Source organism: Sorex araneus, chromosome 2 (genome assembly GCF_027595985.1).
Source record: "Sorex araneus isolate mSorAra2 chromosome 2, mSorAra2.pri, whole genome shotgun sequence".
NCBI lineage: Eukaryota > Metazoa > Chordata > Mammalia > Eulipotyphla > Soricidae > Sorex > Sorex araneus.
In genome coordinates, this window is record NC_073303.1 from 56,257,381 (window position 1) to 56,285,173 (window position 27,793).

General features: G+C 47.4%; 1 protein-coding gene across 1 annotated transcript; it reads right to left on the reverse strand.

Moving 5' to 3' along the window:
- Nucleotides 1-345: 345 nt before the first annotated feature.
- On the reverse strand, nt 346-26,291 carry SDR16C5 (short chain dehydrogenase/reductase family 16C member 5). The gene is made up of 7 exons (XM_055127983.1): nt 26,219-26,291; nt 18,679-19,025; nt 12,495-12,626; nt 9,629-9,728; nt 6,159-6,303; nt 4,856-4,981; nt 346-1,736 (listed from the first exon to the last, which is right to left on the reverse strand). The coding sequence occupies exons 2-7, from the start codon at nt 19,009-19,011 to the stop codon at nt 1,643-1,645; spliced, it is 930 nt and encodes a 309-aa protein (XP_054983958.1). The 5' UTR covers nt 19,012-19,025; nt 26,219-26,291; the 3' UTR covers nt 346-1,642.
- Nucleotides 26,292-27,793: the final 1,502 nt, after the last annotated feature.

A 27,793-nucleotide genomic window follows, 5' to 3' on the forward strand; every position in this document is an offset into this window, starting at 1 on the left:
GAATAACTGCTGTTGATGCCTTGGGCTGTGGTCCACGCCCACTGTGACTCGGGTCTTTGTTCCACTAAATCCCCTAAGAGTCTCTTCTTTATTCTTCAACTAAATAGACAGGCCCCGGGAATATACGCTTTTGGAATTGTAATACAGGAGCAATATTATGCCTCTCTCTTAATTAACCTGGTAAGCAGAGGCTTGGAGCATCAGCTGGGTAGTCTAAGAGGGTCTTTGATCTTGTGAACACACATCTACAGTTGAGTTGTATCTCACTCTTGTGATAAAATGTCTTTTATTTTCTGGCACACACCAAATACCTTTATTATTCTTTGAGAGCAATGATGCAATATTTCTGGTTAATGAAATGATGTGTGTCTGAAAGACTTAGCTTCATGCCAGGAACAATAAATATGAACTATCGCTTTTTTTTTAATCCTGGAACAGGATTTTTATTTAAAGGAAGATTTCTGAATAGAGAGAGAGAACAGTCAGAATCATTGGGGCAGCTCAAGAAAAATCAGTCAGTGGTGGATTTCAGACTTCACATTTGCGAGACTGTTGCCCTTCCCACAGCATCGTAACTCCTCACATATTCAAATGCTCATTTCTTCAGACTCAGTCTTCCAAGGTACCTCTCAGCCTTTCCTGTTTTCCTCACACAAAGAAGGGAATTGGGACAAAGACTATTATTGTTTTCACAAGGCAGGTGCCCCCACCAGCCTGGGAAGGATTTCCAGAGATATGGTAATTAACATATTTTTCTTAATCTTGCCTTTATTGTTAATCTCCAAAGCATGAAAGTGGTTGGCCAGTTGATTAAACTAAGAAAACAACAGATCTGAAATGAAGGCAGCCCTGCAGAATACACACGCATAACATGGTACTTTTGTGGAAGAATACCTACAAGTGAATCCCAACTTAAAGGATCAAATTAAACATTTGAAGTTAACGATGTGGATATGTTTTCTGGACTAATACATAGCAGAATAGCTAATGAAGTGTAGCACAATTTGCAGGGTAAAAACAGCCATTCTTTGATTTCTTCTGGAAAGAGATGTGATCCTGTTTAGAATTTGATCAAGGTCAGAGCCTCTGGTCTTTCAGAGCACGTGCAGTAAAGCAGCCCAGCATGATCTATCGTATCAGTACTGACCCTGAACTGTGACTGTCCACGGGATGGAGAAGTGAACCTGTGCATGCATGCTTAGGGAAGAAGGACATGGGAATTGGGCCTTTTTTAAAAACCAAAACACTGGCTGATACCATCTCAAAAAATTCCAGGTTAAGAGGCTTGGGTCCTCAGGAGAGAATATTCCAGTTAAAATGCCCTCCGAGTGCTTCATTTCTCAGCCACGTCAGGTTGATGCATCATTATCTGCACTCTTCATCCACCTCGCAGTGACAAAAGCAATCATCAGTTCACTTGTGGTGACAGAACGGGAGGTTTTAAAAAATTAAAACACAAGACACACAACAACACACACACAGCAATATTTTCAAAAGCATTGGTTGCAAATGCTGGTCCAGATGGAAGTGCAAGAATGGCACTTGCAGTCAGATGCTTTCTGCAGACAAAGGCCCTCCCCCTCGATGAGACGAGCGTTATTCAGTGTTGGGTCCTGGAGGCCATCGCTGCGCAGGCTGGTCTTCAGTTTATTTTTTTTCGGCCAACAAAGTGATCCATGACATTGAGGCCACCCATATAGTCAACAAGAAGCTGTGCGGTCTTGGTGGGCAACAGGCTGGAAAGAGCATGGCAGGGAACCTGGTTAACTTCACAAGCTTAGCCAAGGAGTGCTTTACTGACTTAGCCCAGATGAAGTCCTCTGCTTAAGCACGCATTAAGAACAGATGACTGGTTAAAGAAACTTTGGTATATCTACACAATAGAATACTATGCAGCAGTCAGAAAAGATGAAGTCATGAACTTTGCATAGAAGTGGATCAACATGGAAAGTATCATGTTAAGTAAAATGAGTCAGAAAGAGAGGGACAGACATAGAAAGATTGCACTCATCTGTGGAATATAAAACAACAGAGTACCCAAGAATAGTAGTATATAATACCAGGAGGTTGGCTCCATGGCTTGGAAGCTGGCCTCACATGCTGGGGAAAAGGCAGCTGAGATAGAGAAGGGAACATCAAGTAGAATGGTTGGAGCTCCCGCGAGGGAAGGGAGATACGTGCTGAAAGTAGACTAGAGACTGAACACGATGGCCACTCAATGCCCCTATCGCAAACCACAACACCCAGAAGGAGAGAGAGAACAAAATGGAATACCCTGCCATAGAGGCAGGGTGGGGTGTGGGAGATGGGATTGGAGGGTGGGAGGGATACTGGGTTCATTGGTGGTAGAAAATGGACACTGGTGAAGGCATGGGTTCTCAAACATTGCATGCGGGAAACACAAGCACAAAAATGGGTAAATTTGTAACTGTACCCTCATGGTGACTCACTAATTAAAAAAATTAATTAATTAAAAAAAGAGAAAAGAATGTGCACATTTAGGGCTGTCTGAGGCCTGTCTGCAGAAGGAGGCCAACCCTGGTTTCTTGATCTGCCCTCGTTTTATGAGGCTTTGGCTCATTTTGTGTATCAATTTCCAAAGGTCCACTCCATTGTGTCCTGACTGACAGAGGCAGTAAAGCCCTGTGGAATAGGAGGGGATGAGCTTGAATTCCAGAGCTAGTTGAGGAAAATTACTAGCACATGAGCCTCAGTTTCTCCCAGAATGAAGGAGGTCATCGATCTTTCTTTCTGGGACTGCAGTGAGGAGATGATGCAATGGTTTTCCCTAGTCTTTGGCAAAACCCAACTGAGCCTGTTTATCTTCTCCATCTCCACTGGCTCCTCCTGTCAGAACATTCTAGAACTGCTCATTCTGAGGCTCTCTGCAGAGTGTGGAGAGGAACAGTAAACAGAACAGCTGGTTCAGAGGGGAAGGCTAGGGATAGTACCTGGGCCGGAATTTCAGGGAGCAGTCCAGGGTACCACCTTATGTGCTCCTGCCCTCTCCAGTGTAAGCTCTCCAGTGAAGTGTTCCTATTAGACCTCCCTTGAGGCCCAGACTAAAAATTAAGCTTCAACTAGAACCCTTTGGATTTCACACTTTCTATTTCTTCAGTGCACTTATGACCACCCAGGATATTTTTTTTTTTACCTGTTTGTTTGTTTGTTCTTTACTGCCTTTGACACCCCCAAAAGCTATTTCCATAAGGGCAGGGTCTCTTGTCCCAAATTCCTTGCTAACAAACCCAGATCCCAGGATGTCAGCAAAGCATGGTACACATCAGCAACTGCTAACACCCACTGAAGGGACATTGGAAGAAAATGTGTGATATGTGTAAAGAAAATAAAATGATATGTGCGATATTATCCCTCTTTCCATGTTTCAAAGCTCCTCTCAGGGACCTTGTAGGTTTCTTTCAAACTAGGATCCTGAGCAAATAAAAGTAGATATCACTCTGAAATTATTTGAAAAAACTAGAATGATGTGCCATGTGCTTTATAACCAGCATTATTGCAAATCTTTAGTAGGTAAGTACCTGCCTCACTGTGAACACTCACTCGACTATACGCTGTGAGAGCACTACTCATAAGTAAACACTCAAAATAGAAAAAGGGGTATGCTGACAGATTGAGTGGATTATAATTACATATTTCAGACTGCAATCTTAGTGGATTATAATCCCATATTGCAAAATGCTGTCTATCTTTTCTCCATATCACTTTTCACTGTCACTGTCATCCTGTTTATCATCTATTTGCTCGAGCGGGCCCAGTAATGTCTCCATTCATCCTAGCCCTGAGATTTTAGCAGCTTCTCTTTACTCGCTCTTCCCAATGGTGCCGCATTAGAGGCTCTTCAGGGTCAGGGGAATGAGACCCATCGTTGTTACTGTACTTTAGAGCTATACCCCCTGTGACAGATAACGAGAAAGATTCTAGGAATTTCATGGTACACACAGTTAACTGAAGCAGAAAGACACTTCCTTATGCAGAGGCCACTAACTGCCAACCATGGACTGGATGTGAAGCATGTGGCATCTATGTTGAAAAATAACTGAAAGAGGAATTAGCCAGTGCTGAAGAGGAAAGCTGGAGCCAGTGGAAGTTACGATGAGACAGATGTCAACGTAACTCTTCGAGCAAGGAATGCACTTCCCTGCAAAATAGAAAGCCCTGTATGTGGGCGGTATACTTCGGTGGCCTCTTACAGGTCAGGTGGTGAACTGAAAGAGAGAATCAGTAGCTGCTTCAGCAAGTCAGCCTCACTGTTCCTACAGTGGGTTACACGGAAGCGAAAGGCATCTGAGGAAACTCAGCACTGAAGCCCAGTGGAGCACTGAGGCAGATGGCAGAGGGAATCTAGTGTGCTTCTGAGGAGGGCTTAGTACTTCAGACTCCTGCCCATTACCAATTCTTTGATCCTCATATAGCACAACTTTATTCTTATTGGCATTGCGGCCATGTTACAGATTCCTGACACATTCGGCTCAGCCACTGGCCTTGGCTTTGGGCCCCTGAGCTGGGGGAGGCGAGAGCTATTCCAACAGGGTGGCTCTATGGGGAGGAGACACAACAAAGGATTTCTCTTAAAAACATCATTTCAACCTGTCTACAGATCATCCAGTAAGTCCAACCCAATACCGAGATGACTGCGAAAACCTAATTCCATTTTCCAGACTCAGAAAGAAAATTCGTACAGCAAAGAGGCTAACTTAAGACTCTGCTGGAAAAATGGGCAAAATGAAGGATCCAAATTCACTAAACAGATGCTCTGAAAGAGCCTCAACCTAAAGAGATTGGAAGAAGTTGGTAACTGGCACATTAGCAAATCCAGAGTAGCTGACATTGTTACCTTCTTAAAATCATCACGATGTATAAAAATCTTGGCATGTACAAGTACACTTGTTCTTGCAAGATAGCATCTACTATCTTCTTGGCTGCATATTCTGGTTCCAGAATTGGCAAAAGTAAAGGGGCGCTGGAAGATTAAAAGAAAAAAATGAATACAGAAAATTCTTAATATTAGGGATCAACAAGGTCATACAATCATTCACCACCTATTATTTTCTTTGCCTCCTTGATTTGATTGGTTGTGATCTTTACTTACTTCTCAGTATGGTAAGCACAGCCAGAATTTCAAATGGAAAATAATAATCCCAGTGAATACACTGAGGTTGGACTATGCATTATGGGAAACCATATTCAACAGAGAGTCTCAATGAATATTGCAAAGCAAGCCTTAGACAACACCTGTTTGTCACCAATAGACGCCAAATTGGAAACCGGTAGCCCTTTCTGAGTCACACTGTGGAATGAGGAGGAATGTAGGTGGCTGACAGGGCACGTGCCAGAAGCAGGAAGGGTATGGGCAAGAATCTCTGGGCAGGCTCTAGGTCACACAACTCCATGTAGATTATCAGTATCTTAAACATGAACACATTTTGAGTAAGACTGATACTCTGAAATCATTAATTCATTATCATTAATCAGGCTGAATCCTTGAAAAATACTGTTTTAAACAACTTTTTTTAAAAGAAGCTGTGGTGTATATCCTCAACAGAATAATAAACCGTGAGAAAAAAATAAGATGGAATTGTGCTTTGGTGGATAAAATAAATGGATTTGAGGTGATTATGTAAGTAAATAAGTAATGGAATGAAAGATAATAGACAGCTTCACTTACAGGTGGAACTTGAACAACTAAGCAAATAAATTGGCTAGTAACAACCAAATAGCCTCCCAGACTCAGTATAAACCATGGGAAAGGGGTGTAAGGATGTGCAGCTCATCTTTTTAGTGATGGGATGGCACAGGGGTGTGCCAATCATATTTAGACAGGTGTGAGTATGATACCTATGACACACCAAGCAGCTGAGCTTCACACTGTGGTAAACTCATGGTAAGTAGGTCGAACAAAATAACATAGGTGGAAAATGATTTTTGTTTGTTTGTGGGCCACACCTGATGGTGTACAGGCTGACTCCTGGATCTGCAGTCAGGTCACTGCTGCTGGGGCTCAGGGGACCATAGGGAATGCCAGGGACTGAACCTGGGTAGGCCACATTCAAGGCAATGGCCTTACCTGATGTACCACAGCTTGGGCCCCAAATCATTATTTCTTACATGCAATTTTATTTTGAAGCCAAGGAACTCACCCAGTACTACAACCATCAAACATTCCAGTGTTTATAAAAAATGGACACACGATAGTGGTTTTAATTCCCCCTTTTCTCTGGGCGAAGGATTCCATAAATACAGATTCAGCAAATCCGAAGGCTGCAAATTTACTTGCACAATAATCTAAAAAGGACAAACACAGCTACTGTATATTTTAAAGTCATATTTCTTCATCATACTACCATTGGACAGAATGGAGTACCGATTTCACAGTCCTAATGTTGTTGACACGGCAGAGCCTGGCAAGCTACCCGTGGCATACTTGATATGCCAAAAACAGTAACAACGACGGTCCTCATTCCCCTGATCCTGAAAGAGCCCCCAATACGCCATCGGGCTACACTAGCATGTGACAGGGACGAATGGAGATGTTACAGGTGCCTGCTCCAGCAAACTGCTGAACAATGGGATGGCAGTGATACAGTGATACGGTGAATGTTGTGTGACCTCATTCTCCTCTCACTAGCAAGGCATGTCTGGAAGGGGTCTCAGTCACCAGTTGTCAAGGCCAGTTGGCAGGGCCACATGGATCCCTGGAGGGGTGGGGATGTGGGCGTGGTCTTCTCTGCTGTGTTACATGGGGTCAAGACTGATCACTTCACATGGGACACAAGGGTCCACTTCTTGTTTCAAAGAACTTCAACCGATCAGGAAGATTGACATGAGAAAGGAAATAATATTGGCGGAGGAGTCCAGGTAAGGAGGTCAGTGGCTTAGGAGATGGCACTCATTTGCGAAATATAAAGACGTAGGATGAGACTAATGCCCAGGGACAGTAGAAACAAGGGCCAGGTGGACTAGCCAATAGCTGGAAGCTTGCCACAAGCTTCAGGAGGCAGGGGAGGGCAGTTAGGACAGAGAAGGGACCGTTGACAGGGATAGTTGGAAATGGTCACTCTGGACAAGACTGAGAGCTGAAAGGAGGTAACGGAGGTTACACACTGTAGATAACATTAGGTTTGTCCTTTCAGCCTTTCTGCAGGGAACTTAGTTTACCTTAAAGCAATGTCCTTTCTGTATGGACACAGGAAGACAGTTAATACTATGCTTTGTAAGTTGGGAGCTGATTGACTCCAACAATATTTGCTCCTGGGCATTTGCTTTCTCAACTCATTGCCCTTAGTTCCTAGTACACCAAAAGCAGGGTCCCAACGAGGGACAGAATGGACCCAGGGCAAGCTGTGAGCTACCCTGGCATCGAAATGGACCAGGCCAAAGCGCCACAATACTCAACTATAAGTTGAGAGCATGGTCATAATAATTTTAAAAAGAGAAAATGAAACACATCACAATCTTTTAAACAGAGAAAAAGAAAGAAAAGTCAGCTGGGGGTTGAAAATAAGATTTAAGTTTTCTCCCAAATGGCTTTTGTTCCATTTTCAGGGAAAACACAAAGAATTGGTCACTTCAGCCTCTTAAATATGTTCAAAGTGCAGGGGCAGTGAAACGCGGCACTCATGTCATATCCGACCTGTCTGTCTTCAGTCACACGCCAACAACTGGATATCCATTTCATGGCACAGAAATACTTGTAGAAGGAAAGACTCTGAGGTATTCAGGTACTTTCTCTGCCTCACACGTTAACGGAACCACATTTACTGGCTCTGCCAAAAAGCAGCTACTACTGCTTGGTGGCAAGAACCAAGCGCCACGAGGATGAGTCATGGGGACAGTGACCCTGGGGACACACGGAGGGGAGGGGACAGGGGCCCCGAGCGGCTCCTAGGATCATCTGAAGCATCTGGTACAGAGATTGCTCCAATGGAGCCTCTCAACCCTCAAGTTGCTGATGATGTTTCGGCCTCTAGTCTGGGCTAATCTTATTCTACATCAAACCCCCTGTCATACTGAGGCAGGGGAGCCAAGTCTGGGGGTTGCTAAAGGTCTTGGTTCTGAGGCAAAATGAGGGCGGACAGAGATAAAATGATGGTAAGTAATTACGTGGCTCTGTAACACACTACTGTTATTTTAAAGAAGTGTGACTAGTCAAACATAAAAGAGAGGCAGTGAAAATGCCTGACACATCCTAAGCACAGTGGAAGAAAAGTCCATGTTAGAGACATGTATGGGCAGACTGGTCATGGTCAGGAGACTGGTGGTTTGTGTAGATTCTGAAAAACTTCAGTAGGTCCTGAAATGAACTCTATGAAGACAGCATTGTAACTCTGAAAATAGGTTGCTTAGCCCAAAATTGTTAGACAGTGTCTAGTTGACAGGTTGGCCAGTCGATTCTCAATTATCTGATTGTTGTGGCTAGGTTTCTTTCTCTCTTTTAAATGCAGGAGTACTGCTTTTAATTCAGCCACTGATTATGTTGGGCATGAACTCCACAGTGGCTAGCTTTCTGACAGGTGATTCCCAGGGGTCTGTGTAAACCCGTCAGAATGTTTGCTCCAGGAATGCCCTGGTGAGTAAGAAAACTAGTTTCTGCTCTTCTGAGAGCCAGATCTTGAGTTGGTCCAAGATGCTGATGAATCTTTTTGCCTCTCTATGGCTAATGTCAAGTCATTTGGAGGGAGATGGAAACGATAACCACTTCTTATAAGTTTTCGAGTACCAGAAGAGCATAGACGTTAATTCTAGATTTCTTGCGGGTAGAGAAACTTCCGCCAAATGCAAAGCAAGGGACACCACTTAATGGAAACTTCCTCCTAACTGTCCCAGTAACAGTGCTACTTCAATTCTGGGCACAGTGATTATGCTAGTCACTGGTATCAAACATGGAGCAGTGAAGTTGCCCTCTCTTTTTAAAACTCACTAGATGGCATAAAACCAGCTCATTCCAAAGTGCATAGTTGCAGTTAATAAATCTGTCTGATAGAAGGACTGCACTCATTTGTGGAGTACAAAATAACATCACATGAGGCTGACACCCAAGGACAGTAGATACAAGGGCCAGGGGGATTGCCCCATAGCTGGAAGACTGCTTCAGGAGCAGAGGGGAGAAGGCAGATGGAATAGAGAAGGGATCACTGAGAAAATGATGGCTGGAGGAACCAGTTGGGATGGGAGATGCATGCCGAAAGTAGATAATGGACCAAACATGATGGTCTCTCAGTGTCTGTGTTACAGCCCATAATGCCCAAAAGTAGAGAGAGAGTATGGGGAATATTGTCTGCCATGGAGGCAGGGAGAGGGTGGGAAAGAAGGGGTATACCCGGGATATTGGTGGTGGGGAATGCGCACTGGTGGAGGGATGGGTGTTTGATCATTGTGAGACTGTAACCCAAACATGAAAGCTTGTAACTATCTCACGGTGATTCAATAAAATAAAAAAAAATAAGTAAATCTGTCTGATGGACAGTCTGATGTACCATGAACTTGCCCATTCACTTCTTGTCCACACCCCTCCACGTGGCGCCCTTTATTATCAGGGCATCAAAACTGCCAGTTATTCAGAGCCATGTTGTAAGTTTAAGTTGCGCAAAATACTACATTTTTTTCTTACCTGCCAGTCCATTTATTCCAAGCAATCCTGCCGCACTTGAAATGCAAACCAAGTGTCCATGGTTGTTAGCAAGCATAGCAGGTAGGAAGGCTTTGTAAGTCTAGAAAGAAAATGGAAACTGTTAACGTTTCACATCCAGTTTCATATCTTTTCCCAGAGTTTATATTATCACTGTGCTGAAGGTTTTTAAGCTCACAGAAATATGAAAAGACTCTAGTCAAACATGTGGGAGGTAAGTCTCCTAGATAGTTTAATCCTGTTTCTTCGGTATTATCCTGATGGCGATTCCAATGCTATTACAAATAACTTATTGAGACTTACATATTTCTTATATTTAATCTTCAAGAGCACAATTTTAAGACACAGATTGAAGCAGTACATTCCAACCTGAGCAGCCACTGTCCCCAAACCACTAAGTGTAATTGAGAACACAATTATTTAGATTTCTTTTCCTTGTCTCATTTTTTTTTTCGGATTTTTTCCTCAACATTGTTCTCAGCATATGCCAGTGCTAGCCTCACTTAAAAATATCACTTTGTAATTTTATATGTGTGTCTACTTTGAATTAACAATTTATTTTTATACCATGGTATAAAAGATGACGTCTATTAGAGAAGAGGTACATGTTCCACGTTTCATTGCTTTCCAAGTCCCACCTTTGGCGGGAGATGCCGAGAAAGAAGGGGAAGTGAGGGTGGGGAGCACTGAAGAAGAAGTATTCTTTAACAAAGAAGCACTTAATCAACATTAGTAATCGTGTACATAGCACACATGAAATAGAACATGTTTCATTGTGTAAAATATATGAATATAAAGCCTTCGTATGTCTGCAGACAGTCATATCAAGACTTCCCAAGGAGGGGGCTGGAGTGATAGCACAGCGGGTAGGGCATTTGCCTTGTATGCGGCCAACCCGGGTTGAGTCCCAGCATCTCATATGGTCCCCTGAGCACCGCCAGGAGTAATTCCTGAGTGCAGAGCTAGGAGTAACCCCTGTGCATCGCTGGCTGTGACCCAAAAAGCAAAAAAAAAAAAAAAAGACTTGCCAAGGAAAAGCAGTGGCCCAAATGTTGGTCTGTGAGGAGTTCTGCCCACTGTTCCACAGGGTTGGGAGGAGCACTGTGAGTCTCTAACAATGAAGTGGTGCTGTGTTGAGTGCTTCAAGAAGGCAGGAAAGATAAAACCATGGAATTCTCATATAAGAGTATCATGCTAAGTGAAATGAGTCAGAGAGAGAGAGAGAGAGAGGGACAGACATAGAAGGGCTGCATTCATTTGTGGAATATAAAGTAACATAATAGGAGAATAACACCTAAGGACAGTAGAGACAAGGACCAGGAGGATGCTCCATGACTCAGAAGCTGGCCCCATGAGCTGGGGGAAAAGGCAGCTGGGATAGAGAAGGGACCACTAAGTGAATGATGCTTGGAGGGATCGCTTGGGATGGGAGATGCGTGCTGAAAGTAGACTGTGGACCGAACATGATGGCCGCATAGTGCCTGTATTGCGAACCATAACACCCAAAATGAGAGAGAAAGAGGGAATGTGCCTGCCACAGAGGCAGGGGGTGGGAAGGGTGGGGGTGGCAGGAGGGACACTGCGAACACTGGTGGTGGAGAATGGGTACTGGCGGAGGGATGGGTATTCGAACATTGTCTGACTGAAACGTAATCATGAAAGCTTGTACGTTTGTAACTGTATCTCATGGTGATTCATTAAAATTAAAAAAAAAACATAAAAAGGAAGGTATATAAGGTTCCCAGAGAGAGAGAGAGAGAGAGTGGGGAAAGAGAGCAGGGGAATGGTAGCAATCTGGGAACGATAAGGAGAAGGGAGATAGGAAGGACCCAGGGATAAAAATAACAAAAGTTCTATAACAAGAGACTTTTAAGGAGACTCTGGTCTTTGACTTCATTGTGATGGTGTGCCTATCTTCAGGCTAATAGGGGCACATCTGGGAGAGGCCAGACAGGCCTCTGGGAATGGGTCCTGAAGGGAAGTGGTGTCCACTTAGTAGGAGACTCGTCTTTCCCCGACAGCTACACAGAATGCCAAGAACACTGTCTGGGCCAGTCTATTTATTTCTGGTGAAATGCAGGGTTCAAAGCTGCCCAGGGAGAGTGTAAGAGGAAGGTCCTGTGGAAAGCAGGAGGAGGATGGAGTGGCAGAGCTCTAGGATTTACCCCGGCCAGAAGGAGAGAGCTTTCCCAGGGCAGGAGGGGCTGTGAGTGGGGTCGGAAGGAAAAGGCTCAAGAGCTGGGAGAGGAGAGTTTGTGTGGTGGGGACGACACGGCTGGTCTCAGATAAAGTCAGAGAAATCCAACGTCTGAATGCGGAAGTTCCTCTGATCATTCGTGTTCCTGAATGTCACAGCAAGCAGTCACCAGGATACAGGGAGAAACCCGTTACGATGCTGAGGGTGGTGGCTGTACATCTTGATTTGCCCTGATCCACAGAGACGTATGTACTGATGATGCTTACTCACTTTCAGAAGAGTTCCAGTGTGGGTGACAGCGAGGGACCCTGCTCATAGAAAACCAGGCCCCAGCTGCGGGGCCTCGGGCAAGTCTTTGGATGAATCCCTTATCCTCCAGAGATGCTTCAAAACATTTACACGAGGCCCCTGGGATGGGCCCTCACAGGACTGACAAACAGTAAACGACAGCAACCACATGGACTGCTCTGCCTTTACCAAAGTAGAAATGTGGGGACACAGAGTTGTGGTCAGATCGGGAGAGGGCAGTTGGGCAGACTAGGACAGTCGAAATGGGAAGTCTGTGACATATTGAGAGACTAATAATAATGTCAGAGAACAACAGGAATGCGCTTCCCATTTATTACAACAACAACAAAAAAGCATAATTACCCATAAGTGTGCTTTGAAATTCACATCAAAAGATTTTTCCATGAGCTCATCTGGGCAGCTGAGGAACTTTTTCCCAGTTACAATGCCGGCGTTGTTGATCAGTATGGAAACATCACCAACTTCTTTTTTAACCTGAATTGAGTAATGAGAGTAACACCACCAGTATAGAAATTCCACATACGATTACAGGTCAACGTCTCCATAACTTTATATTTTCTCTTATTGGCTTCTGACCATACCCAGGGATCCTCAGGGGCCACTCCTGGCACTGCATGGGGGACCCTGCGGTGTCACGGGTCAAACCTAAGGCTCCAGCATGCAAAGCCTGAATCCCAGTGTTTGGAGTTAGCGCCCTATTCCCAATTTTATCCAGCTTCCATGCTTGTTATCTCACCCTGGAGTGTACCCACTCTCTGAAAACAATGGCTCAGGAGTCCACACCCCCTGCCCGAGTCCTCAGTGTACTGAAAATCCACGTGTGATGCTTTCCCTCTCATTTCTGGTCCTTCTAATGGTTCCATAGTTAGAGCTGTTCCGTCATTCAGTGATTAGTAACTTTGTTCTATGCCTGGTATAAGCAACATGTCATTTAAGTTTATGGCTGGCGTGTAAGACATTATAAATAAATGTCACATAAATCCAGATTTAGCGCACACAGAGATGGGGCAGAGTAGGAGGAAACATTTTAAACATTCAGTATAGCTCAGAACCAGTTGGTCCTGTCTTCAGCTGGTTGGTTCTCTTCTTCCCACTGTACATTTTAGTCATAGGGATCCCTCCCTTAAAAGAGAGGGTGACAGTAGGCCCAGTTCGCTCCCGTGACAGGAACCAGTCGGCCCTCAGTGATTACGCAGAAAATTAAAATCTGGGGGTGACCTTGAAGCCTTTGCCTAGAGCCTATCTTCAGCATGTGGTTCTGCCTGTTATGTCAGGTGAATGTCACGACCGTCACCGGCACCTCCCAATCCCAGGTCAGAGGAAGCCACTGGTTATGGTAGCCATGCCAACAAGCCGCTCACAGCAGTGACACAGCTGAGTTGAGTGTCTGTGCTACTGTCTGGGGGATGGCACTTGCTGTCCTGCTGCCTTGGGTATGGAGAAGGGGGTACTGACAGTGCCAGGGGGTGCTGTCATCTCTCTCATCTGCTATTGTGGCAGAAGTTTCCAGTACCAGCAATAGTTCCTCATTTGCCTGAAGCCATATCCTACGTCAAGTATAAAATATATGCGTAGATTGGAGCTGGAGCGATAGTACAGCAGGCAGGACCCAGGTTCGATTCCCAACATCCCATATGGTTTCCCGAGCACCGCCAGGAGTGATTCCTGAGTGCAGAGCCAGGAGAAACCCCTGTGCATTGCCCAAAAAGGACCCCCCCCCCAAAATGCACATATATATAATACACATTTTCCTCTTAGTTAAGCACTCAAAGGTATCATGAGGATTTAGTCTCTGCTACATTAGGGAAATGTATGTGACTGAACTAAATAATGAACCAGTGACAAGACAATAAAACATTCATCTTCGGAAAGAGGGTAAGTTTGCCAGTATTGTGTTGTTTGATAAAAGAGTCCAGGGCTCCAGGGATCCCTTCTAAGAGATCTAATTTTTATTTGCTTTGTTTTTGTTTTGGGGACCACATACAGCTGTACTCAGGGCTTACTCCTGGCTGTGTCCTCAGGAATCTCTCCTGGTGGAACTCAGAGGGTCCTACGGGTGACAAGGATTGAAACTCGGTTGGCCGTGCTCAAGGCAATTGCCCCACCTGCTGTACTATCTCTTCAGACCTGGGAAATTCTAGGTTTTAACTAGTTTTTCTTTCTCCTCCTTCTCCCCCTCCTCTTCCCTTTTCTTCTCTTTCTTGAGATATTCCTCATGGTAAGAATGTGGCAACAGTTTGCTCAACTATAGATGATGACTCTGGCATAAGTTACCATACCTGCTCTCTGACTTCTCCATGGTTAGCCAGACTATGAGAACAGGGAGTTGCAGGAAGGCATGCTGGTTTCTAATGCAAAACTGTCCAAGAAAATGGATTTGAGTTTACCTAGCTCTGCTTATTAGTGGCAGCAGGCAAGAGAACAGGTCAGCTTCTGTCAGGGACCTCAGCAGGTTTAAAAGACAAAAAGATCCTGAGATTTAACTATAGGCATCAGGAGTCATCCATATATTATTATTATTATTATTATTATTTGCTTTTTGGGTTACACCTGGCGATGCACAGGGGTTACTCCTGGCTCTGCACTCAGGAATTACCCCTGGCCGTGCTCAGGGGACCATATGGGATGCTGGGATTTGAACCCGGGTCGGCCGCGTGCAAGGCAAACGCCCTACCCGCTGTGCTATCTCTCCAGCCCGACATCCATATATTATTAAGAAATTTTCAGAAATAAAATGCTTTCCCCCCTGCTGGACCCATAAAGTTGATTAGTAAATTAGTTCTGTCAGTCAAAATTGATTCTGATTTGGCTTGTCTAAGACCTAGATTTCGGAGTCACCTAACTGAATATGGGGTTAGCAATTAAAAATTAATTCGTGAGGGCAGGGACAGCAGTATAGTGGTTAGGGTGTTTGCCTTGCACACTGCTGATGTAAGGTGTGGTGCACACACACAAAATAATTGTAACAGTACCACAGATATTTGATTAGCATGTGTTTTATATACCCAGAATCACATAAAAATTTCTGAGGCAAAAAGAACTCATGAGTGAAAGAAGTTTAAGAAGCTGGTCTGTGGGATCATAGTCATTAAGTATGTAACAGGGCAAGTCATGTCCTGGATGAGTGACAGTCTGGTTTTGTGTTTCTTTTCAAAATAATCTTCCATCAAGGATGCCAAGTAGTAAAAGTGCATTTCCTGAGCTTAATGCTAAGTCACACTCTGCAGGGCAGGACATTTGTTGCCAAGATTGTTAAGGTCTCTTTGGAGCCAGAGTACTGTCCTGTGCTTGGAATACTTTTGCCTTGAGTCACTCCTCTCTTCAGTACTTCACTATCCTCTAATACTTTCCTTCTACTCAGACAAAGAGGTGGAGATGGTTAGTGTTTACAGGGAAAGTAGTTTTTCTCTCAATTTCACAATTAAGCGAAGACTTAAATATCTTCAAGACCTCAAAGAACTGAATAATCACCCATGTCACTTCCAACCATTTCTGAAAACAAAGTTCCTTAGACAGACAGGGAGAAGTGGGAGTCATTATTTAGCACCTTCTATGAGCTCCCTCAGTATCTGAAAATATTTCGAACACGAGCTGGGTTTTGCTTAAAAGTGGGGAAGCTTGTCATTTGCATAAGCCAGTATGTTAGGTGTTTGGTGTGTCTGGAGCACACAGCCACGCATCTGGGGCACCCCGAAGAGGGTGGGTGAGTCCCCCATCTGCCCCAACAAAGCCCCAGCAGCTGAAAACCCCCAGAGCCCACTCGCCTCTATGCCCACAGCCGATCTCCACAGGCTTGGACAAGCCTCATCTATGAGTGAATCTGCTGAAAAGCTCAGGTATGTGGGTTTTGTGACTGGAATCTCCAGGCTCTCACGGAGTCAGGAATGGACGACTTCCCCCATTTCCCTGTTCTTCTAGAAGCCTGGCAGTCAAGCCCACAAACTGACTCTGGAGCCACAGAAGCTCATTAACAGCCATGAGCCAGAGACTCACAAATAAATCTCAGAAGAGAACAACAAGCTGCAGAGATAACTCCTGACCCCAAAGTCACCATCCAGTTAAAAAATTAACCCCAGATCTATCACCCTATTTAAAATTTTAGAATTCCTGGAGTGACATCTCATTCATATTCTACATCACTGATGTACCAAGAAGAGCACACCACATCGAATGGAGTGTAAAGTAGAAGGCAACTTATCTCATCCCAACCAAAATGTATATATAAACACAAAGGCTCAACTTGTAACAACATGTTAGTAATCTCTTATACAAAGCTTAATGACTCCAGGGTAAGATAAAACAACTTTCACACACTTTCCTCTAAAAACAAATTATTTTTAGTAGATTATTCATAGCAAGCAACACAAATTATTTAGCATCTGCTATGAGGCAGGCTTGGGTGATGGTGGGGGAAATTAGAAATTATGGTGGGGAGGAAGGTGTAATGGTGGCAGGACTGGAGTTGGAATATTGAATGTAATACATTATTGTAAACACCTTTTGAAAAATAAAATTAAATTAAGAAACAAAGAGCAGAGAGCTGCACTGGTGAAGAAACAGATATGCTTTGAGGATGGTCCCGGGTAAGCCCACACCAGCTTGTCAGGCTCAGCTTCCCAGACTGCACCGGGCAGCAGGGCACAGCTGTGGCCGCAGCAGACAAGTACAACGTAAAGCAGGCAAGAGTTACAAGCCCCACTTGCTAGTGACCTGTCACTTTCCTATTGGGAAACATGTCAGAAAGAGCCAGAGGATTAGACCCAGAGCCAAGACACTTGGCAAGAACTTGGCTTGCACTCTTTGCTTCAGGCTGGTTTTTCCAACCCACCAAACTGCAGATTTGTAGGCACCAAAGACAGTGTGGTTCCGGGAAAAGATGGTGTGAAGTGCTGTGAGGACAGAGGATCCTTCTCAGTAAAGACAAGCCCTAAGCAAGATAGGGCCTCCTAAACCAAGCAAGTCCTTACTTGGTTCTGATTGTTCCTGTGGGAACTCTGCTTTCCTGGAAGCTTCCTGGATATGACTGGAAGAAACAACTGTAGTTAAGTCTTTAAGTGAGTGAAATATTCAGATTTTCTTAGAATTACAAAGAAAGTTCCTAAGAAGTCCAAATGAAAGGCATGCAGCGGGTAAGGGCTGGAGTGATAGCACAGCTGGTATGGTATTAGCCTTGCACGGGACTAACCTGGGTTCAGTCCCTGGCACCCCAGTGAGGTCCTCTGAGCCCAGCCAGGAATGATCCTTGAGTGCAGAGCCAGGAGTAAGCCCTGAGCGCCACTGGGTGTAAGCCCAACCCTTCCTCCCCCACAAAAGTAAATCAAAGGGCACCATGGTGGGGGAAAACAGGCAGATTTAAAATCAGACTAATGGGGTGATGTTCTGGCCTCACTTGACTTAGGTCTGAACAGGTTATCTGATATCATGGTATTTGTGTGTCTACTCACAGAGGTGGATTCTACCACCTGCTTCTGTTATGTGATTGGAGTTAGCACAGTCAGGATGTCCTTGGAATCAGCAGGCTCAAGTTCAAGTCTAGTCAGTGTACTGCTGCTGCTTGGCTCTCTCTCTCTCTTTCTCTCTCTCTCTCTCTCTCTCTCCTTCTCTCCTTCTCTCTCTCTCTCCCCACCCCATTTAACTTCTACATATTGAATCATTGTGAGACACAGTTACAAAGTTGTTCACTGGGACTGTCATGCAATGTTCCAACATCCATCCGCCCCTTCACCAGTGTACACTTCTCACACCATCAGTGTCCCCAGTTTTTCCCCCACTGGTCAGCTCTCTTAATTCAGTGTGCCTTACCTGCCTGAAATCTGGTTCCTCATCTGTGAACTGGAGAGAACTATTTCTTAACAGGATTGTGATATAATACAGGCCTTGTGCTCAGCTTGTTGTATTGTATACAGTGAGAGCTCAAATATTCTAACTCCCATCCCCAAGCCTTTTTTTTAATGTAAAGGGATGTTGGTGTGGGAAATCGTCACCCTAACAAAAAACACAAGGCCAGGATAATCCATTGGGGAAAATATACTGAACTTAGTTTAACCAGGAGGGCAGAAAACAAATTCCCAGGAAAGAACAGAGTAAAGCACTTGAGGGTTGTTTAGGTCACCGAAGCAGCAAACTTAGCCAGGCAAGAACAGAACAGAAAATTATCATGACTTTATCCTTTCAAGGTGTCTTCTGATTGCCTATGAAAACATCCCAGTAATATAGCTATTAAATTTTGATGAGCTTACTGGCTGTTTTTAATGTCTCCCTCAAACTCAAACAAATGGCTGGGGTGTTGGGACCAGGGTGGGGAATGATACTGTACTGTACAAACGCCAGCCTGTGTGCCCATAGGGGCTGCTCAGGCGACCCTAAAGCCTGGACAGGTTTTAACTGTGGGCTGTCGAACCAGTTTCACCGTTATCAGCGTTAGACTGGCGCACAGAAAGGAAGGCAACAGCACAAAGGCAGGCAGGGCTGCCCATGCTCTCAGAGTGCTCCTGCCGCCCACACACTCGGCGACCACCCGCGGTACCTGATCCGCCACACGATACACCTCTTCCCTCCTGCTGCAGTCGCAGGTGTAGACGTGCACTCGGGCGGCCCCCGCCTCCCTGGCCATCCTGAGCGTCTCCTCATTGCCCGCCTTGTTGACATCCCAGAGCACAAGCACGCATCCAAGTCGGGCAAACTTCAAGGCCAAGAGCCTCCCGATTCCACTCCCAGAGCCTGTGATGAGAACAATTTCACCAGCAACATCCTTCCGTGGCCTTGGAAGGACGGTGAAGACCAGGGACTCCAGCAGAGAGAACACGGACTTCACCAAGAACACGGAGAAATTCTTGGCTGATATCAAGGCGGAAGCCATGGTTTGGTGGGCACCTGCAAAAAGACAGACAGACCAGTTATGGGCTTCCAGCTCATCCCTCTGGTTTGCTACACGGAGCTCACACTCCCTGAAAACAGGGCCAGAAATGGAATTTCTGTCTTCAGCACTTCTCCCCTTGGCAGACTCTGAAAATATTTATTTTTATTTATCTCGGGAGGCCACTCCCAGTGTTGCTCAGGGCTTACTCCTGGCTCTGGTCTCAGGGGACCACATGGGGTGCTAGGGATTAAACCTGGGTCAGCCGCATGCAAGGCAAACACTGTACCTACTGAACTATCTCCCTGACCCCGAACTTTGAATTGTGGAAGAAGAAACCCCCAGCAACTCTATCTGGCCAAGTTTCATGCAGAGCATCAGACTCCGCATATATCTGCATGCCTAAATGTTGCATAAGACAAAATTATTTATTAACCAGGAACTGTGACCATGCCCAAGGACTCAGGGAGAAGTCCATGATTTATCACAGTTAACCTTTCTTCATAATAATCCCAAGATCTCATGTTCAAAGTCTTGTCAGTATCAACATATTTATGACATAATTACTATTGCTCTAACTTTATCTTGTCTTCTATTAGGTGTTTTCTTTTTTTTTTTTTTGGCAAGAAAGTACTTTATTTGCGGGAAAAAATGAAAGAGAGGGGGGTTAGTAGATAGATATAGGGCCTTTATTTATTTATTTATTTATTTATTTATCTGCTTTTTTTTTTTAGATTTAGAATTTATTTATTTTTTATTTTTTTAATTTTTTTTATAATTTATTTATTTTTAATTAGAGAATCACCGTGAGGGTACAGTTACAGATTTGTACACTTTTGTGCTTATACTTCCCTCATACAAAGTTCGGGAACCCATCCCTTCACCAGTGCCCATTCTCCACCACCCGTAAACCCGGCGTCCCTCCCACCCTCCTCACTCCCATCTCCCCCCCACCCCACCCTGCCACTGTGGCAGGGCATTCCCTTCTGTTCTCTCTCTCTAATTAGCTGTTGTGGTTTGCAATAAAGGTGTTGAGTGGCCGCTGTGCTCAGTCTCTAGCCCTCATTCAGCCCGAAACTCCCTTCCCCCACATGGCCTTCAACTACAATGTAGTTGGTGATCGCTTCTCTGAGTTGCCCTTTCCCCGGAACGTGAGGCCAGCCGCGAAGCCATGGGGTCAACCTCCTGGTACTTATTTCTACGGTTCTTGGGTATTAGTCTCCCACTCTGATATTCTATATACCATAGATGAGTGCAGTCTTTCTATGTCTGTCTCTCTCTTTCTGACTCATTTCACTCAGCATGAAACTTTTCATGCCCATCCACTTAACTACAAAATTCTTGACTTCCTTTTTTCTAACAGCTGCATAGTATTCCATTGTATAGATGTACCAAAGTTTCCTCAACCAGTCATCCGTTTTGGGGCATTCGGGTTTTTTCCAGATTCTGGCTATTGTAAACAATGCTGCGATGAACATACATGTGCAGATGTTGTTTCGATTGTACTTTTTTGATTCTCTGGGATATATTCCCAGCAGTGGTATCATGGCCTTCATATATGCAAACAATGAGGCAGAGGAAAGGGACATGAAAAAAGCAATCCCATTCACAATTGTGCCCCAGAAAATCAAGTACCTCGGAATCAGCTTAACCAAGGAAGTAAAAGACCTTTACAAAGAAAACTACAAAACGCTACTCCATGAAATCAAAGAGGACATGAGGAAATGGAAACATATACCCTGCTCGTGGATAGGGAGAATCAATGTTGTCAAAATGGCAATACTCCCTAAAGCATTATACAGATTCAATGCGATCCCTATAAGTATACCCATGACATTCTTCAAAGAAATGGATCAAGCAATCCTAAAATTCATATGGAATAACAAACGTCCAAGGATAGCTAAAACAATTCTTGGGAAAAAGATGATGGGAGGCATCACCCTTCCCAACCTCAATCTTTACTACAAAGCAGTAACAATTAAAACAGCATGGTACTGGAACAAAGGCAGAGCCGTAGACCAATGGAACAGGGTGGAATATCCCTACACACAACCCCAAATGTATGATCATCTAATCTTTGATAAGGGAGCAAGAGATGTGAAGTGGAGCAAGGAAAGCCTCTTTAACAAATGGTGCTGGCACAACTGGACAACCACATGCAAAAAAATGGGTTTAGATCTTGACCTGACACCATGCACAAAAGTCAGATCAAAATGGATTAAAGACCTCAACATTAGACCACAAACCATAAGGTACATTGAAGACAAGGTCGGCGAAACCCTCCACGATATTGAAGATAAAGGTATCTTCAAAGGTGACATGGAACTAAGCAATCTAGTAAAAACAGAGATAAACAAATGGGACTACATTAAACTAAAAAGCTTCTGCACCGCAAGAGATACAGTGACCAGAATCCAAAGACTATCCACAGAATGGGAAAGGATATTTACACAATACCCATCAGATAAGGGGTTGATATCAATGGTATACAAAGCACTGGTTGAACTCTACAAGAAGAAAACATCCAACCCCATCAAAAAATGGGGCGAAGAAATGAACAGAAACTTTACCAAGGAAGAAATACGAATGGCCAAAAGGCACATGAAAAAGTGCTCTGCATCACTAATCATCAGAGAGATGCAGATCAAAACAACCATGAGATACCACCTCACACCACAGAGACTGGCACACATCCAAAAGAACAAAAGCAACCGCTGTTGGAGAGGATGTGGGGAGAAAGGGACCCTTCTGCACTGCTGGTGGGAATGCCAGCTAGTTCAGCCCTTTTGGAAAACAGTATGGACGATTCTCAGAAAACTAGAGGTTGAGCTCCCATAGGTGTTTTCTTTTTGAAGAAAATTTACGGGCCATTTCAAACCATTCAGTGGGAAAGGTGCTTGCCTTGCATGTGGCCAACCCAGGTTCAATCCTCCACATCGCACCTCACATAATCGCCCTGAGCACCACCCGGAAGTGATCCTTGATCGCTGAGCCCTAAGCACTGCCAGTTGTGGCCCAGAAACAAAACAAACAAAAAACCCTTTCCCAATTGATTGACTATCAACACGAGATCCCTTTTCCTCGAGCTCTGAAGCCAGTGCCACATTGCTAATAATTTGGTCAGCCCATCTGTCCTTGGCATTGGCCTGGACACAGCCTTCCAGCTTAGCATGGCGCCACAGATGTGAAGGAATGCGTGTTATCTGCTTGACCACAAAACTGGCTCATAGTAAATGCTGCTGTGTGGCTTATTGCACACCGAGGTTTGCCAAGTAGTAGGACTGCCCTTTAACAAACGCGCTCAGGGCGCCATGAGGATCGCCTACCCGCAGTGATCCTCGGTAGAGAGAACATGTTTCCAGGAGTCATTACTAATACCTAGGCAAAGAGGAAGGGAAGGCATTTCCCCCACAAAGAGACAATTCACCATGGGTGCTGCGGGCGGAGGGGTGCTCTGCGCGGCAGCGGTGAGGCGTGGATGGGAGCAGGAGATGGAAGGAGGAGAGCTAGCACTGCAGCCTCCACAACCGAGGGCAGACTGGAGACCCGTGACGCCTTGGGGCAGGTCCATCCATCCACAGGAGGCCTGGGAGCATGGCGATACCTGGGAAACTGTGCCTGACACTGGACCAGTCTACAGTTGCGACCACAGTTCAGAGAGCAGGTGACTTCCCCTGGGTTCCCGAGCAAGTTGCACACAACTAGGTGAATTCACCTGCTTGTTTACCAAGCACAGACCCGGGGCAGGAATGATGCTGGGTGCTGGGCGAAGGATGGCCAACCTCCCCCTACACTCTCCCCACATCTCTGCCTTTGGGGTCTGGTGGAAGAGCTAGACAGTGAAAAATAAACTGCTGTGACAGGTCATAGTCTGGGGAGCAAAAGTGCAGGAGATGAGAGTTAGACTAGGGCACAGTTGGGAGGCCACAGGGAAGAACCGCTGGGAAGCGCCATTCAAGTGAGGAAAGGCAGCGGGTAGAGGTGTTGGGGGAGAGTGCGCCGGACACATAGGCAGAAGATTCCGAGCCTGCTTTGGATGAAACAACCTCCCATCTTTGCTAGAATTAATTTGCAGAGTGGTTTTGAGATGATCCATCCTGGGCCCTCTGAGACCTCACAGAAGTTGGAGAGAAGATACTCTGGAGGACTAGCGGGGGCATCCACTCTCATGTCAAGTGCTCCGTGAGACACTTGTCACGGGCATGTACTCACTCAAAGGGGTGAGGCAACCTCACAGTGCGTCTGGACACTGCCAACAACCCTTGCATGAGAAAACCCACAGGCCCTTTCAAACCTCCAGGCTTCTCCCACACACCTCATATCACACACACACACACACACACACACACACACACACACACAATCCCTACATACTTCCAGGCAACCTGCTTCCTCAAGCCACCACATACATACCTTAGGCCCTCACATATATCTCAGAACTCAGTCCCCTCTCACACACCTCAGGCCCCTCACACACCTTAGTTCCCTCTCACACCTCAGTTCCCTCAAACACCTCAGTCCCGTCACACACACCTCAGTCCCCTCACACACCTCAGGCCCCTCATACATACCTCAGTCCCTTCATATACCCCAGTTCCGTCACACACACCTTAGTTCCCTCAAACACCTCAGGCCCCTCACACACACCTCAGTTCCCTCACACACCTCAGTCCCTTCATATACCCCAGTCCTGTCACACACACCTTAGTTCCCTCAAACACCTCAGGCCCCTGTCACAAAAATCAGTCCCCTCACACACACTTCAGTCCCCTCACACACACCTCAGTCCCCACTCACACAATTCAGTCCCCTCATACACCTCAGTCCCCTCACATATATCTCAGTCCCCTCATACACCTCAGTCCTCTCACACACACCTCAGTCCTCTCACACACACCTCAGTTCCCTCACACACCTCAGTCCCTTCATATACCCCAGTCCTGTCACACACACCTTAGTTCCCTCAAACACCTCAGGCCCCTGTCACAAAAATCAGTCCCCTCACACACACTTCAGTCCCCTCACACACACCTCAGTCCCCTCATACACCTCAGTCCCCTCATACACACCTCAGTCCCCTCACATATATCTCAGTCCCCTCATACACCTCAGTCCTCTCACACACACCTCAGTCCTCTCACACACACCTCAGTCCCCTCACACACACCTCAGTCCCCTCACATACACCTCAGTCCCCTCATACACCTCAGTCCCCTCACACACACCTCAGTCCCCTCACACATACCTCAGTCCCCTCACACATACCTCAATCCCCTCATACAACTCAGTCCCCTCATACACCTCAGTCCCTTCATACACCCCAGTCCCCTCACACACACCTCAGTCCCCTCATACACACACCTCAGTCCCCTCATACATATCAGTCCCCTCACACACACCTCAGTCCCCTCACACACACCTCAGTCTCCTCATACACACATCTCAGTCCCCTAATACGCACACCTCAGTCCCCTCACACACACCTCAGTCCCCTCATACACCTCAGTCCCCTCACACACCTCAGTCCCCTCATACATATACCTCAGTCCCCTCACACACACCTCAGTCCCCTCACACACATCTCAGTCCCCTCACACATACCTCAGTGCCCTCACACACACCTCAGTCCCCCCATATACCTCAGTCCCCTCATACACCTCAGTCCCCTCACACACACCTCAGTTCCCTCACACACACCTCAGTCCCCTCACACACACCTCAGTCCCCTCATACATACCTCAGTCCCCTCAGACTCCTCAGTCCCCTCACACACACCTCAGTCCCCTCACACATACCTCAGTCTCCTCATACACACACCTCAATCTCCTGATACACACACCTCAGTCCTCTCATACACCTCAGTCCCCTCACACACACCTCAGTCCCCTCACACACACCTCAGTCCCCTCACACACACACCTCAGTCCCCTCATACACACACCTCAGTCCTCTCATATACCTCATTCCCCTCACACATACCTCAGTCCCTTCATACACCTCAGTCCCCTCACACACACCTCAGTCCCCTCACACACATCTCAGTCCTGTCACACACACGTCAATCCCCTCATACACCTCAGTCCCCTCACACATACCTCAGTCTCCACTCATACACCTCAGTCCCCTCACACACACTCAATTCCCTCTCACAGGCTTCTCTCCTCTGGTGTTTTCAGCACCACTGAGGAGGGCAACACGAAGGTGCTGATGCCAGATTCCTTAGTCTCCGGGGCTCATGCCCTGAGAGCTGGCAATAGGCGGGCCCAGCGCAGGGCTCTTTCTGTCCTGGCGGAATTTCTAGATTCTTAGCAGCCTGTTCCCCCGAGGCCCCTCTCGGCGTGGAGGGGGTCTTGGTGGTCCCTGCAGAGCCGGTGAGGCGGAGCCCTCAGGTTTGGGCTGGAATCCGACTCTGCCACTGCCCTGGGCAGGCAGAGCGCAAACGCAAACGGTTCCACCCGTCGTGCCGGCCGCCCTCTCGGCGGGGCCTGTCAGTCGGGGGGCTGGGCGGGTCCGGGGGCGCCCGCGCCCACCACGCCCACTCGCAACGGGAGCCCTGCCCGGCGCTCAGAGCTGGGGCGGCGGGGGCGCGGGGGGCAGCACTCGGGCTGCGCGGTGCCCGTCGCCTCCCTCTCCCCGGCCTCCCCCGGGCAGGACGCGGCGCGTCACCGCGGGGTCAGTCCTCGCGCCAGCATTACCCGACTTTTTATCGATTTCTGGTCTTGGGGCCACAGCCGGGGTGCTCAGGGCTTATTGCTGGGTCCCGGCGGGCCCGGGGGACCCTGTGCCGCGCGGGGATGGGCGCCCCGGCTGGCTCTGGCCGCCCTTGGGCGCTCACCCGCACCCGCTCCCGGCTGCTCCCACGCGGCCGCGGCCGCCGCACGGCGCGGGTCCGAGAGGCGCCAACAGCCGCGCCCCCCTCCGCCCCCGGCCGGGGCTGCACACCGGGAGCTCACGGCCCTGGCGAGGGGCTGCAAGCCAGCGCAGGTGCAGGATCGGGCTCGCAGGCGGCGTAGGCAGCCCGGGGCGCGCCGGACGGGGGATTCTGGACCCCCGGGAACGCCCTGGCCGAGCGTGCCAAACCCCCGACGGGGCGGGCTGCGCGCACGCGCGGGGCCCGTGCAAGGTGCCTTTCCGTGCAAAGGCCCCGAGGATGCGCCCGACTCGGAGCCTGCGCCCAGCCTTCCCGCCCCTCACTCGCCCCCTCACTCACCGTCCTCAGAGGAGCCGCGGGTCCTGCCGTGCCAGGAGCGCGCCTCAGAGCTACCCGGAGCTGCGGCGGCCGCGCCCCGACGGGGCGGAGCGCGCGGACTCGACGCCGCCCCCTGGCGCGCCCCCTGGTGGCTGGGCCGGGAACCGACGGCGGGTCAGCGCGCCCCGCCAGGCCCCAGCCCAGGTGCCGCTCCCTGGAGCCCAGGCAGGTGCGGGGGTCGCGGGGGACTCTGCGGGCCTGGTTCTGGGAGAGATGAGTGGGGCAGGTGCGCGCGCGCGTGTGTGAACGTGGGTGTGGGGGACTGTGTGTGTGTCCATGTGCACGTGTGTTCGCCTATGCGCTCGTTTGAGTGTGCATGTGAAGGTGCCTATGTGTGCACGTGTGCGGTGCGTGTATGTGCTCATAGGTGCCTGCGTGTGCAGGCATGTGCATGTTACGAGTATGCGTGAGAGTGTGTCAGCACACGTGCACGTGTGTATGTGTGCATATGTTATATGTGTGCGTGTGTGATTATGAGGCTGCATGCGTGTGCATGCTTGTGCACCTATGTGTGTGCACTGGCGAGTATCCACTTGTGCATGCATATGTGTGCATGTGATAATGTACGTGTATGTGGGGGGTGTCCATGAGAGAACGCACATGGGTGTATATGGTGTATATGTGTGGATATGTATATGTGGGCATATGTGATTATGAGTATGCATGCGTGTGCAGCGTGCATCTATGCATGTGCACTGGCGAGTATGCATCTGTGCATGCATATATGTGCATGTGGTAATGTGCGTGTGTATGTGTGTGAGAGCGCACATTGGGTGTGTATGTGTAGGCACAGGCGTGCATGTAGGAGTTATATGTGTGTGTTCATGTGTGTCTGTGTGAGAACGCACATGGGTGTGTATGTGTAGAAATAGGCGTGCATGTGGGAGTTATGTGTGTGTGTGTGTCTGGGTGTGTCTGGGGACAGCACAGAGGGTGATGCTTGGGAGAGAGTGGGTGTACTCTAAGGAGTTGAACCTTGAGCGTCCAGGTCTGGCACCCTGGACATGCCAACACGGCGACAGCTTCACTCTCGCTCCCTTTGCACAGAATTCCGGGCTTCGGTTTTTCTCCCGAGTCAGAAGCTCTGAGTGGACTCCAGAGCTCCCCTGGAGCATCCCTCGAAACCCTCTGAGGTCCAAGCCAGGCTGTGTGTGTCTGCTGCTGCCCTTCACGGTCGATGCAGTGAAAGGGGCGTGGGCGCTGCAGTTCCCGGGCTGTGCTGTGACTCGCAGTGGGGCAACCGCGGGCTGGCCGGGACCCAGGAGGCCGCGCCTGGATTGCAAAAGGGCTCGTGTTCTCCGTGTTCTCAGAGGCCAGTAGAGAAACGCAAAGCCAAACATTCCTTACCCTCTGTCTGAGTTGGCAACTATGGAAAATTAACGTCTTCACAGGCGGGTGGTGTGAATGATGCATTTCTGGATAGAAGGTGCCCACCAGGAAGTAGAAATGAGGTCACTCACCCAGTTCCATCAGCTAACTTTATCTTTACAAAAAATGGCAGTCTGTATTTCTAATATTTGGGGCAGTTTAGGGGTC

Excerpts from the sequence above, each read along its gene's own strand:
- SDR16C5 (XM_055127983.1), bottom strand. The coding sequence starts at position 19,011 with ATGGCTTCCGCCTTGATATCAGCCAAGAATTTCTCCGTGTTCTTGGTG. Across the intron at positions 6,304-9,628 it reads TGGAATAAATGGACTGGCAG|ATTATTGTGCAAGTAAATTT; the intron begins GTAAGAAAAAAA and ends TGTCCTTTTTAG. Across the intron at positions 4,982-6,158 it reads TTTGATGGTTGTAGTACTGG|CGCCCCTTTACTTTTGCCAA; the intron begins GTGAGTTCCTTG and ends TTAATCTTCCAG.